At 40.0% G+C, this 12,889-nt stretch overlaps 1 protein-coding gene across 9 annotated transcripts in view; it reads right to left on the bottom strand.

Moving 5' to 3' along the window:
* pax3b (paired box 3b) overlaps nucleotides 1–6,452 on the bottom strand; it is a 29,031-nt gene extending 22,579 nt beyond the window's left edge. The window contains exons 1-4 of one of the 9 annotated variants that reach the window (XM_081614556.1): nucleotides 5,797–6,452; nucleotides 5,141–5,376; nucleotides 4,858–4,984; nucleotides 4,384–4,527 (exon numbers count right to left, since the gene is read on the bottom strand). In XM_081614556.1, the coding sequence (XP_081470682.1) occupies nucleotides 4,384–4,527; nucleotides 4,858–4,984; nucleotides 5,141–5,376; nucleotides 5,797–5,881 (592 nt within the window). In that variant the 5' untranslated portion in view covers nucleotides 5,882–6,452. Of the gene's footprint in view, nucleotides 1–4,383; nucleotides 4,528–4,857; nucleotides 4,988–5,140; nucleotides 5,377–5,796 lie in introns of all 9 variants that reach the window. The other 8 variants (XM_081614559.1, XM_081614557.1, XM_081614555.1 and 5 more) reach the window with 8 other exon arrangements.
* Between the last annotated feature and the right edge of the window lie 6,437 nt (nucleotides 6,453–12,889).

Below are 12,889 nucleotides of genomic sequence, written 5' to 3'. Positions count from 1 at the left end.
CTGTAAACTTTTTCATCACTAAAATAAATCCCCTCACTTGGCTCTAAACTTCATCTTGGCCTCCTTGTCTGCTCCTTCCTCCTCTTGTTCTGCAGGTTCTTCATATTATTTCATCCCCTCTGCTGTGACACCAATGTGGGCTGTGCCCCCCTTGTACCATTTGCAGCTCAAGGTCCCACACCCCAAGTGGCAGAGGAACCGAAGTTCCTCATTCAGTTGCATTATTTACACAAACAAAGTCCCGCTCTGTTTCTGTGACAAAGCTGGCTAAATCTTTATAGCTCTTTCATGTATTGTCTGTGCACGGTTCCCTTTTGTCCCTGAGCTACTGGCCTGGGGTTGTGGACACAATGAGGCCGGCAGAATGGAGGCAGATTGAAGGAATGTGCCTCAATAAACCTAATTATGACATGATGACTGCGCTCACCATGGTAGGGGTTTTTCAAAGATCCTGGGCTTATTCAATTAGCCCTTTCCAGGATCCTCTTTCACCAAAATAAAGTTATCCCTTTGACTGTTTGCATTGCAGAGTGGAATGTGTGGACATGTGTGTGCATACAAACGGTCGGGGTAAACGTAAGTGTATTGGCCCTCGACAAGGCTCCTCTGTATTATCGGGCTAATTTCACCAAAGTAAGTTTGGACTCTCAAAGATACACTGTTAATATGTGAGGCAGGAGGAGGGTGGAGGCGGGTACACCATGTCTGTTTTAATCATTAACTTTGTCTTCAGGGTTAATTGCCATGATGTTAACAGTTTGCCGGGACCCTAAAAATGGGCCTGGAGGGCCAAAACTGTTGTCAAATAAATCTAAAAATGAAGTGGGGTATATAGGTTTTTGAGAACTAAAGTCTTCCTGTTTAACGTTTAAAGAATTTGTAAGATGTTACTGTTAAATACATTTATATTGTTTAAGTTTAAAAGCAAACTGTATTGTTTAGATATTTTTTAACTTAACATAAAAAAGTTATTTGTAAGTATTGTTTCTAATAAAAAAAAAATCAACAAGTGACTTTCAGACCATGATGTTTACACATTCTGATGACTGTTTAGGCCACTGTGTATCTCTTTAATTATGTACAGCTGGTATTTCCATTGCCTAAAGCAGGAAATATGGTAGTTATATATGGTAGTTATCATCTGAGGAGATAATAGTCTTGTTCCAAAGTAAACAGTTTGAGCTCTCGATGTAAAATCAGTCCCAGTGAAACAAAACATATGCATAATTAACCCGCAAATTGACAATACACACCCTAATAAGGTTCCTTTACAAACTAGACTGACTTTGCTTTGTGCGCCGTGGAGGATGCAGCGCAGATATAACCCGAGCTGTGCGCCGCAGGCTCCGAGAGACACACGGAGAGCGAAAGAAACAGAGGGAGAGGGGCGGTGTCGCTCTCCAGATGAAAGTGCGATGAAATAAAAGAGTCGATTTAATCTGCTTGAAGAGATTTAGGAGAGCAAGCGGGGGAAGAGGGGGAAAGGAGCGGCTGGGAGGAGAGGGGAGGGCAAGCGGCTGAGTTTTCGGAGCTGTGCGCATGCAGCGCAGAGGACGGGCTGCCCGGGGCCCCCATTGTCAAGCTGTGCTACGGGCCAGACTGGGGTTCTCCCCGGGAGAACATTGGTCCCTATTCACCGAAAACACTCGGTAATGCCCCCACCCCCCTCGGTCATTAAAACGAGACATGGCACAATATCGACATCATTTAGAGGACATTATTAATGTTTGAGAGGCCAAGGCCAGGGCATCATCAAAGGATCAATGATAGCTCACGAGTTACATCAGGCTAGAGAAGTTCTCTTTGTTTTGAGGACCAGATATAGTTTGAGAATGGCTAACTCTGCAATTATAGTGTTAATTAAAAGCCACGTATGAGGGCAATATTGTGTTTTTGCTTCTAGCAATTTTATTGAATTTTATTGATGTCTCACAATGAATTATATACACTCTAAATAAGTTCGTGTTGGCTGGAGAAACAGCCTTCTTCTTGTTAAAGCTTTGTGGCCAATTTCACCAGCTGGGATTTTCATGCGCGCCACTGTCTTAGGGGGTGAGCGCGCATACTCCGGCTGTAGGTGGCTTTCACAAGACTGAATTGGCTAAGTGAATGGCAGCGGGCTTCTTGAGGCGAACCCTAAAAGAAAACATTTTGTAGATGAAAATAGCCGGTGAACGGGCCCTCCGAGCCGTGCCGGGGCAGCCGGAGCGCTCCCTGAATAATTCATCCTTCATTGCGGCCTCATAATGTCTTGCGTCGGGGTTTTTTCTCTCCCTTTTTCTGTGAAACTCTCCTTTTCCTTTCTATTCCTCTGGCTGAATTTTAAGCAGGTCGCCTTCTTCTTCTTCTACTTTAGCGGCGGCCAAAGCTGTTTCCAAGCTGGCCTTTTGTCCGCGCGCAGCCCAAGCGTGAGCCTCAAATGGACTCGCGAGCCTTTGTCTCCCAAGTTCATCCGCAAGCGTCCCGTTGTGCGCGCGAGGCGTGTCTTTGTGAGGAGATGGAGACCGTTGAACAAATGTTTGATCAACTCATCTGGGGGACATTTTGTCTCTTCGAACCAGGGACCTTTATCTCTCCTCCCCTACTGACGCAAGAGCAAGCGGCAGCAAATGCTGACATTTGGAGCCTTAAACATATTTGACCAAGAGATCAATATTTTGGGAACAATATGGTCTTCGCTTTGTTGCTGACAGGGAAATCGGCGTGCGCCAGAAGCTTATTAAGCTGCATGCTAAAAGTTTGTTTTCTAAGCTACTGGTCATACACTAAAAGATCTGAGTGTTACAGTTTAACCAACAAAATTGTGGATAATTTGCATGTATTTTATGTGAGAATGACGTACATCAATATTTCGGAATGTAAAAATGAGGAAATGTGATTCTTAGCAAAAACTAGTAAACGTTTGACAAATTCTGACTATCAAGTAATTATGTTAATTTATCTCCTTGAAAACACAGAATTAATATTTGATGTGAAAACATCAAATATCACTGACAATTTCACCAAGTTGAGAAACTGTCAGTGAAATAGTGATAAACTATTTAAACATGTTCTAAAATGTAAACTTTAGAGCTAGGAAGCACGATATGCTAGCAAGCTTGACATTAGCACTGCGGCTTACTAAACTGACATATTCATATAAATATAAAAGCCTTACTGTTCTATACACAACATTTGATAAATTATATTTAACTTAACCAACATCTTGAGTGAAATTCAAAATATTTAAGTAGGACTTGTCAAAATAAAGAAGCTAATACTGGTGAAAACTAAATCATTATTTAACATAACATTTATAAACTAATATTTAAATAGTGTCATAATCTTGCTTAAATTTTACAGAGCAGATTTTTTTCCCCCAGCTGGATAGAAACCAAATTAAATTATTTTAAGCTAGCAAACTCTGACAGACTCATTACCCTAACAGTTTTTCCCTCTGTCAGTCACAGCAAGGTCTACATGTTAAAAGACGTATGTTTGTAGAACTGTAATATAATATGGAAATTACAGAATGCCGCCATGCAACACAAATTTCCACTCTAGCAGTGCAAGCCAAGCATAAAAAAAACAACGCGATGACATTCAAAAACAATCTAATTGGCCCTAATGTAGCAAAGGTTGATGAAATGAGTGCAAAATGTCAAAATATCCCGCAAATCTGGAATAACTATACTAGTATTCAGCAAAAGGTTCAATCTGCAATTTTTGATGGTTTACTCTGGTACTCTACTTGTTAATTTTTTTACTCCTCATAAAAACTTACTACTCAGAGTCATTAAAGCTGTTCTTTCACGAAAACAGTTCTGCCTTTAAGACTTTTTCCACTGCTTGTAGCAGTTTGCAGCCTTAATAAAAATTGATCTGGTCTTTAATACGGAGCTCAAACTATATAAGCACAGCAATCAAGAGCAGTGTGATTAGTTTTAATAATGAATGAAGAAATTAAATGGTTGATGGGTTTATAATGCCTCACTAGAACATTACAGAATATTTGCTGAAAGGTTGTACGGACTTACTGTAAAGGCCCTTCATTTACTGCTTTTAAACCACTGCTCAACACACTCACAACAGGCAATCACACACATGCATTCTCCTCCTTCCCGCACAGAGCCATCGCCTGCTGTTTGATTTACGGTATAGGGCCTCATGGGAAAAGCATTAGTGGAGAGAAATGGTCGATAAAGAATTCCTCACAAAGGTTGACCCATACTCTCTACCAACATCCAGCAACTTTAAGCCACAGCTTTTACTAGTCAAATATTCTTCTCCAAACTGTTTTGCTAAATGTGGTGAAATTTCATAGAAGCCTCTCCAATAATTAAATTGCAAAACAAACGTGCACATTTCGCCAGGCCAAAATATAAACTCAAGAAGTAAACTCACATCTGTCTCCCAAGATGCCTTCAATGCTGTGTTTGGCTCTCCGTTCACTGTCCTCCAGCTCCTTCTTCTCGATCTCGTCTTCCTCTTCTTCTTCCTCACCTTTCCCCCCAAACTTAGTCCTCATGATGCGACTGATGGAGCTCACTGCAAAAGTGGAGGGTTCAAACAAATTGATGATGTCACCATGGAAATAAAGATTAGGTGAAAATATATGTAAAGGTTAAGAATTGTGCTGACAATTGGATTTACAATGATGAAAAATGATCTAAAATGTGAATATATTTATGTAAAACCATCATTTCAGTATTTGACTGTTTTATTTGTATTATTATTTTTGAAACAAACAGATTTAAAAACAAAAAAAAAGTAAAATAAAAACACGTACTTAAATTATGAAGAAAAAAAATTAGGCTACATAAATTTAAAAATTCTGCCAAAAAATACGTGAAATTCTTTTTTTTTCTTCCTTTTTACCTGAAGGAACGTTGTTGCGGTCACATATCCCATCCTTCAGTAATTTATCCCGAATCTCCCAGCTAAACATACCCGGGTTTTCCCGCTTGTATTCCTCTATTCTCCTCTCGACGTCCGGCGTTGTTCCCTGCTTTAAACGCAACAAGAGTTGTTTTATGTACTGACCAAACAAGTAAGCCGTTTTACAAAAATCAACAGGTTATTATGACGCATCAACACGTAAGTGCATGCATAAGTTTTTACTTTGATGGACTGCATGTAAGAAAAATATAAATTAAATTACCTTGGGCTTGCTGCCACCGATGGCTCCGGGTCTGATAGAGCCCGTCTCCTGGTACCTGCACAGAATTTTGGACACGCAGCCGTGGGAGACCCGGAGCTGTCGGGAGATGACGCACGGCCTGATCCCGTGGTGGGCCATCTCCACGATCTTGTGTCGGATGTGGTTGGGCAGAGGTCTGCCGTTGATGAAAACCCCTCCGAGCTGGTTGACTCGGCCTTGACCCAGCGGGGTAGACACTGTAAATTTAAATATTAAAAATATGAGGGGGAACTTCTCAGGATAGACCACGGGATCTACGGGATCTCTAACAAAAATATGTTTATTTGGAATAGGAAATTACTTGTAGCACATAGAGTAATAGATGTTTCATTAGTCTGTAAAAAATGTAGCTTATCTAAAACCTCCGCAAAGCAAACTGTAAAACAAGGTGGACAGAACTGGCGCAAAGTTTCGACAGTCATACCAATCTGAAAAAGTGTATTTAAGAAATAAAGAATCGACTTCACCGACACGTTTTAGTTCATTTAAGTCCTTCTTTTAGCCTTTACATCACCATTTAAACACAGAGACGATGACTGACTTTTCAATAGAAAGTTCTTAAAAGTCCTATTTTTTTTTTCCCGACTTCACTAAATCGAAATTTTGACGTGCTTTACCTTCCAGTGGGAAGCCGCTGCGGGGGTAGTTCTGAGCCAGCGTGGGTCGCATCATCCTGGGTACTGACCCCGCCAACGCAGTCATACCTCCACCACCCCCACCGCCTGCACCGACCTCCTCTTTTGCCGGGGAGGGCTCTCTCTCCTGCGGCGAACAGCAGCAGGAGTCGGTCGGTTAATGGACAAAATCTCCGTTCTTCTGAGAAGTCAGCACCGGTTAGCCTCGGTAGAGCTTAGCTGAGATCCGGGCTACAGCTAAGCACCGGAGTATCCCGGGACAGCCGCAGCCCCCTGAGGCGTCAAAAACCGACGCCAAAAAGATGAAATTGGGTTTTAAGGGACTTGAAGGGCTTGTGTTTTTCAGCGCAACGGGTTCTGCTTTTAAAGACCACGGCAACCAGGGCGTCGTTTCTATGGCGGAGATGTTGTTGTTGTTTGTTGACACCGGTTCGAAGTGAGAGTGGGCAGTCAAAAGTAGTGGAGGTTCTCCCGTGCTTGTCCAGCGCTCGCGGTTGTGATTGGCTGAGCGGCTTACGAATGTTTCGCAGGGGAATGCTAGGATTGGCTGAGGCATAAAACTTTTTTGTCCTATCAGAAACGCAGTCATATAGTTGCGCTGGACAGGACAGGGGCGGCAATTCACAGAGCGCAGATCTGTACATAAAGTTCACTTTTCAAAGCATTGAGATGCTAGAAAAACATATTAGGCTTGTGCTGTGTAACATAACTACGATAAATCAATTAAATGTTTGTTCAAATAACTAAAATAATGTCTTAAGTGTCGTGGCGTAATTTTTTACTCAGTTTAGATGTTGTGAATTGATCTTTTTTATGTCATTGCTTTATGGTGAAAAGCAATAATCATTGAAAACAAACATTTTTGTTGATTTACAAAGAATGGTAGAAGAGTTGTCTTCTTTTGTGCATTTTGCCTCTAACTCTCTGATACTGCACATATAGGTCATGTATGGAATTTCTACCAACTAAAAATTGGAACAGATCAACGTTTTAAAGTCCAACAAAATGAATGAACGATTTAGTCCCCAGAGTTAACGTTTAGACCAATAATTACTGCTGCAAATTTTTTATATACATTAACATGAGCGCAAATTTAAATATTTTCTCACTGAACACCACGTAGGTTCGTGAGCTCGCATGATTTATTAACGCAAAAAGGGAGGGGGGAGGGGGGGGGAATTAAATTAGAATTCTCTACCGCCAATCTGTGCGTAATATCATCTCCGAAGTGTTTACGCGTGCTATTGCCCGCGACCTCTAATTTGTTTCCTCCCCGTGGCCTCACATATATGACACAAATGGCGACAAAGAGCGTGCACTTCAAGGAATTTATTGTGGTTCTTCAGAGTGCAGCACCAACCAGCGAGGAACAGTCTGATGGGGGCCGTGCGCCTCAGCAGGGTATGACGCCAGGGCGGCCGTAAAGCCTGTCTGGCGCAGTGCCACTTTGGAGGAGAGGATTTATTTTTACGCTCTTACAACTTGCCCCCCGAAAGATGTCCAATAATCAATATCGCCACAAACAAAGAAGTTGTCTTGCGCTATGGGGTCACGGGTCACAACATCTTGTATCTTTCGCGGGATCTGACTGATGCGGTGGAGTGCACTCCTACGGCTCTTAACTGGCACAAAGGCTTGCTTTAATTCACAAAAGGGCAACTTTTATGAACAGGGAAAAAAAAAAGCAAGGTTCAAGCTTATTTACCAGTAACCTTATTAACCCATATTTTAACCAACATGAAAAATGTTTGTTGTGACAGAGCCTGACAGAACCGACCCAAAGCTGTATGGGACCCTAATCAAAGTTTTATTCCAGCGTCCGTCAGTTACCCCGCACCGCAGCAGTATTTCATTCAATTCATGTTCGGACGTTAATATAGTTTAGAACCAAAAAAGTAAATTCAGCTGCTCAATTCATATATATATAGTTCAGAGCCAGGACTTTAAAAGTCGCATGTTATGAAAGTAGCATATGACATTATGAATAAATAAGGAAATAAATGAAATAAGCAATTCCAAATCAACGAAACATGCGTCCACGGAGACTGAGGCTATTGACCCCCAGGTCCCTTTCGATGATGCCACTGATGTGTTCAGGTGTCTACTCTTGCACCCTGTAGAAAACTGGAGATTAAATGCATCTATTACCCCGTTCAGTGCCATCATCCTTTACACTTATATTACCTTCTTAAACAATCGATGACACGTTTTGATTTTTGCATTCTTGCCACTGATTTGTTCAGTGGCAGTCTTCCCTGAATAGTCAGAGTTGTGCACATTGTGTCGTGAGTTCCAGCGAAACCCGAGCACCTGATGGAGCCTCTCTCCGCTCACCTGTGGAGAAAGGCCTCTGTCATCCACCCTCATTTACCGAGAGGAGGTAGAATCCCGCAGACTCAGTGGGGTTCAGTCAACACAGCCCCGGTTTGTAGGATCTGGGTATAGAGAGCAACTTTTAACAGGTTGTGTTCACTGTCAAAGACCTGCGCAGATAATGGAAGGTGAGTTCAAACTAAATAGGACTGTAGGCGCTCTTCATCTGCTTAACGGAATCTCATCGCGTTTTATTTTCACGGGTGGAGTGATTTACCGTGTGCGCTTGTTTTAAATTTCACATTTTGTTGGATAATGTTACGGCGCTTGAGCGTCATTTCACTTTAACCTTTTGCGCGGACGATTAAACGCAACATTTAAAGGCCAAATGTTAAGAATGGTTTCCAAAAGAAAGAAAAAAATCAAAGAGAAATTTTCTAAATTATTTTAATATTAAAAAAAGAGGGAACCGTGACTGTGTAGGCTGACGAATGTGGCAATCTGAGAGGGATTTGACTGAAACTAGATATTGTACGAACTGAAAAAGGGGGCAAATAGAAAACAGAGATAGAGGCTTGATGCTCTTTTAAAAAGCGACACTGAATCTCCGTGTCCAATCCATTACCGGGGGACGAAACTCAAAGTCAGAAATCTCTCCTGATGAGAAATAAATGAGTTGCATCACATGCTCTGCGGAGGAGGACATTCAAAGAGTGCTGATTGAATAAATCAATTTCTTTCACACATGCTAATAATAATTCACCAAAAAAGGCAGGAAGCGGATGTCGTAAAACTGCAACTTCTCAAAATTTACCTAAAAATATTTTCTCTCTCTCTCTCTTAGAAGACTATATTTGTGGTCTTCTAATTTTTTTTGGCCTGTTAATACTTCCTATAATGCGTTTACTTTTTTAAAAGTAAGAAACAAAAATGGTTGTATATCAAAGCAGAACACCAAATATTGGTCTAAAAACTATAAATCACCCACCGTATAATATGATGCGTTTAGATCAAATCACTAAAACCTGTTCAAGTCAGCTGTTTCTTCATTGCACCTTTGCTGTGGTCTCATATATTTCACCCCTACAAAAAAATAATTGAACAAGAACATATAAAAGATACTCAAATCTATAACTATGGTGATTTTCTTTTTTTACAAAGCGTTAAGTAAATAACTAGTTTATTTGTTGCACTGTGAGCCATGAAGCACTCACATCTATACTATAATCATGAGGTGAAACATACTTTGCTAGCCAAAGTTAGAGGTGGAGGTTGTAGGAGTATAAGGAAATAAGTTCATTTCAATTTTCATAGAGATTAATAATATGTTATATTGAATATTTTTTAAAAACCCAACGAAAATGGAATTGAAATAGATTCCTGTTTGTGTGATTTTACAAGTTTCTGATGACAAATTCCAATTAAAAAAATGAAATGACATTCAAATAATTCTGAGAATTAATATAGGGATTACATGCTGAGACTTGCAATTGTTTGTGAACAGAAGGTAAGCTAGCAAATATATTATTTCATATATTTCCTAGTGTTGACTTTCAGTTCAACTCGTAACGAGCATATTAAAACTTTACAAATGTAACAATATAACTACAAGTATTATTTATTGTAGTGTTATGCTTTTTTAAGTCTGAATCCTAGAAAAATTTACTTAGCTGCTTTAGTCACATCTGCTTAATTTTCCCTCTAAGCACGTTTTAGTATTTGGATCATGAGAACCCCATCATGAAAAAAAAACAGGACTGGTTCTTTGATCTTGTTATTATTATTATTAAAATAAATCTATCAAATTGTTTTATATTTTGGAACCAAGACAGATAAGTAGAATGCAATGTTATTTTTTATTTAATTTTAAGATAATTAGGACATTTTTTCTTAAAAACAGCAACGAGAAACAATTAGCATTCTTTTCACATCCCAATTACATTTTACTGTGACTGTAGAAGGCGCTGTTTCAACCATACAGATCAACTTTGTTGTCCCATTTATTTTTGACAAAAGAAAGCAAATTAACAAGAAAATATTAAACAAACACATAAGTAAAATGTTGAGTTGGAAGAGAATAAATATTTGCTTTTTAAAATGTATCATAGTTAATATGCTTACTGAGTTGTGGGAGGTGTCAGAAGAGCTGAAGAGACACTGAAGAGACAATTTTATTAAATAATTTTTTTTAAGTTTTGTTGACTATTCTGCAGGAAAGCTAATTTCATATGTTTGGTTTATCTTAGATAAATAAAAATTGGACGGACGGACAGACAGACAGACAGACAGACAGACAGACAGACAGACAGATGTGCCGATCAGGTTTTTTCCTGCCGATACCGATTCTGATCACCCATGAGGGCCGATCACCGATACCGATCACATAATTATTTTTTTTTTTAATCATAAGCACTACCAGTTACATTATGTAGAAAAGGGAACCATAAATTCACCTTAATTTAGACAAAAACTTGTTTTTAATAACTTTTTCCAAGAAAAAAACAAAGCAAGCATTGTGCAAATTGTACTGCTATTGGTATTACTATCTTTAACAGGCTGAAAACATATGAAGGCTCTGAAGAGGCTAAATAATGCAAAGAGTCAAAATAAAACCTCTCAACATTGCCAAAAAAATTCAAGTATAAAACTTAACATTCAAAGGCAAATACAGGTTCCATTACAATAAACAATCCAGAGTTACTGAATGAAAACTTCCTGATAGCATGGCGGCTAGCTGATTACTGCTAGTTCTGATTGGCTGTTTCTGACTGAGCAGAGTAATTATGCAGAACAGGGAGGAGGCAGAGGAGGTTGATTATTTTTTCAGAGATTATTTGTCTCATGTTAGGACAGCGAAAGTTTTAATATGTATGTAAAATTTATTTTTTTAAGATGGATGCTGCAGCTTTAAGCAGAGGTTTGGTGTGAGAGTCATTACCAGGTGGAGCAGAAGCGAAGCTCTGTCTGTGAAATATTACTACCTGTAGCGCGTAGCAGCGGTTCAACAGCGACAGCAGAACCAGCGTCTTACATCGCAGCTTGAAGACTTAAATAATTTTGCAGGTTATTTGTTTAGCTTTCCGACAGTCATGCTAATCCGGGTGAGTGTTTGTAGCTGCGCGCTGCTTTACCTGCTATCTGATCCTCCATATGTCTTTTTAACTGCAGTGAGCCTCGATGTAGCCAAACTCCGTCAAGTATGGCATTGTTTTGATGCCATATTAGATTCGTTGTGTTGATGCATTTTGACCTGCTTCACCCCATATGCTTTAATTTTCCGCCGCAACACACAAACTTCCCCATTCACTCAGTGCGTTATACTTTCACATCGCTTAGTATTTGCTGCTGCGCGTTTGCGCAGTATGAAAGAAAGAGGAGACCAGCTGCACAAGCAGGCTGCAAAATGAGAAGCAGGTGATCGGTTTGTGTGATCGGCAACAAGAGACCGTGATCGGCGATCACCGATCATACACTTTTTCACGGAAATTGGCCGATTATGATCGGTGGCCGATCATTCGGCACACCTCTAATAGATAGATAGATAGATAGATAGATAGATAGATAGATAGATAGATAGATGGATGGATGGATGGATGGATGGATGGATGGATGGATGGATGGATGGATGGATGGATGGATGGATGGATGGATGGATGGATGGATGGATGGATGGATGGATGGATGGATGGAGGAGGGACGGACGGACGGACGGACGGACGGACGGACGGACGGACGGACGGACGGACGGACGGACGGACGGACGGACGGACGGACGGACGGACGGACGGACGGACAGACAGACAGACAGACAGACAGACAGACAGACAGACAGACAGACAGACAGACAGACAGACAGACAGACAGACAGACAGACAGACAGACAGACAGACAGATAGATAGATAGATAGATAGATAGATAGATAGATAGATAGATAGATAGATAGATAGATAGATAGATAGATGTTAATGGTTTTATATGCCAGAGGTTCAAAGTGACAGGGCCTAGAATCAAACCTTGGGGGACTCCACAGGAAGAAAGGAAATGCTTTAAACCATGTGAATTAAGCATAAATAATTGCTGACATTTTATTGAGAATTATTTTTAACAATATAACACTGTCCTAGAGTATTCAAGAGTTTACTCGTTTGGTTTACCTCACAGACTTTCACATGGTTCCTTTCTTTTATCTTTTTACAGATAGTTTGTGACCTATACAGTGGTTCTCAAGCTTTTTAGGGTGAGTATTACGTCATTGTCTGATATGTTTTTCAAAGTATCATCATGTTGTCAACAAATTACATTTGTTCTAAATTCACTGTAGTTGGCTTCATTTTCTACGGAGAGTTCTTGAAGGATCTTCCACAACACTGCCTTTTATTAGTATCTTTTTTGTAGCAAACATCGATATGCTTGAACAACTCATCTTTTATTTTATTTTTTATTTTTTGGAATATCAAGTCCAAATAATTATTCATTTGCTTGCTATCCATTTTCTTAATAGCCTTCAACTCAACAACATTTTATTTGTTGCCTTGAGATAGGCAGTAAGGCTGCCTATCTCAAAAATGGCAGCCTTACTTGCACCACAGTTTGAAAACCCGATCACACACTATTTTCTTGTAAACATACCTCGATGCAACAGCCCTCACTTCCAGTAAATACAGGCTTGTTTACACACTGTTGATATATCAACAGTGGAATCTTTAATAAATGCGTCATGCTGGTTTTGGAGCTTTTCGGTCAAGCCCGTGATGTGACGCA

The sequence above is a fragment of the Poecilia reticulata genome, chromosome 13 (genome assembly GCF_904066995.2).
Source record: "Poecilia reticulata chromosome 13, P_reticulata-male-v2, whole genome shotgun sequence".
In the NCBI taxonomy this organism is placed as follows: Eukaryota; Metazoa; Chordata; class Actinopteri; order Cyprinodontiformes; family Poeciliidae; genus Poecilia; species Poecilia reticulata.
The sequence above is the reverse complement of the archived record's forward strand: the minus strand, read 5'-3'. Positions and strand labels throughout refer to the sequence as shown.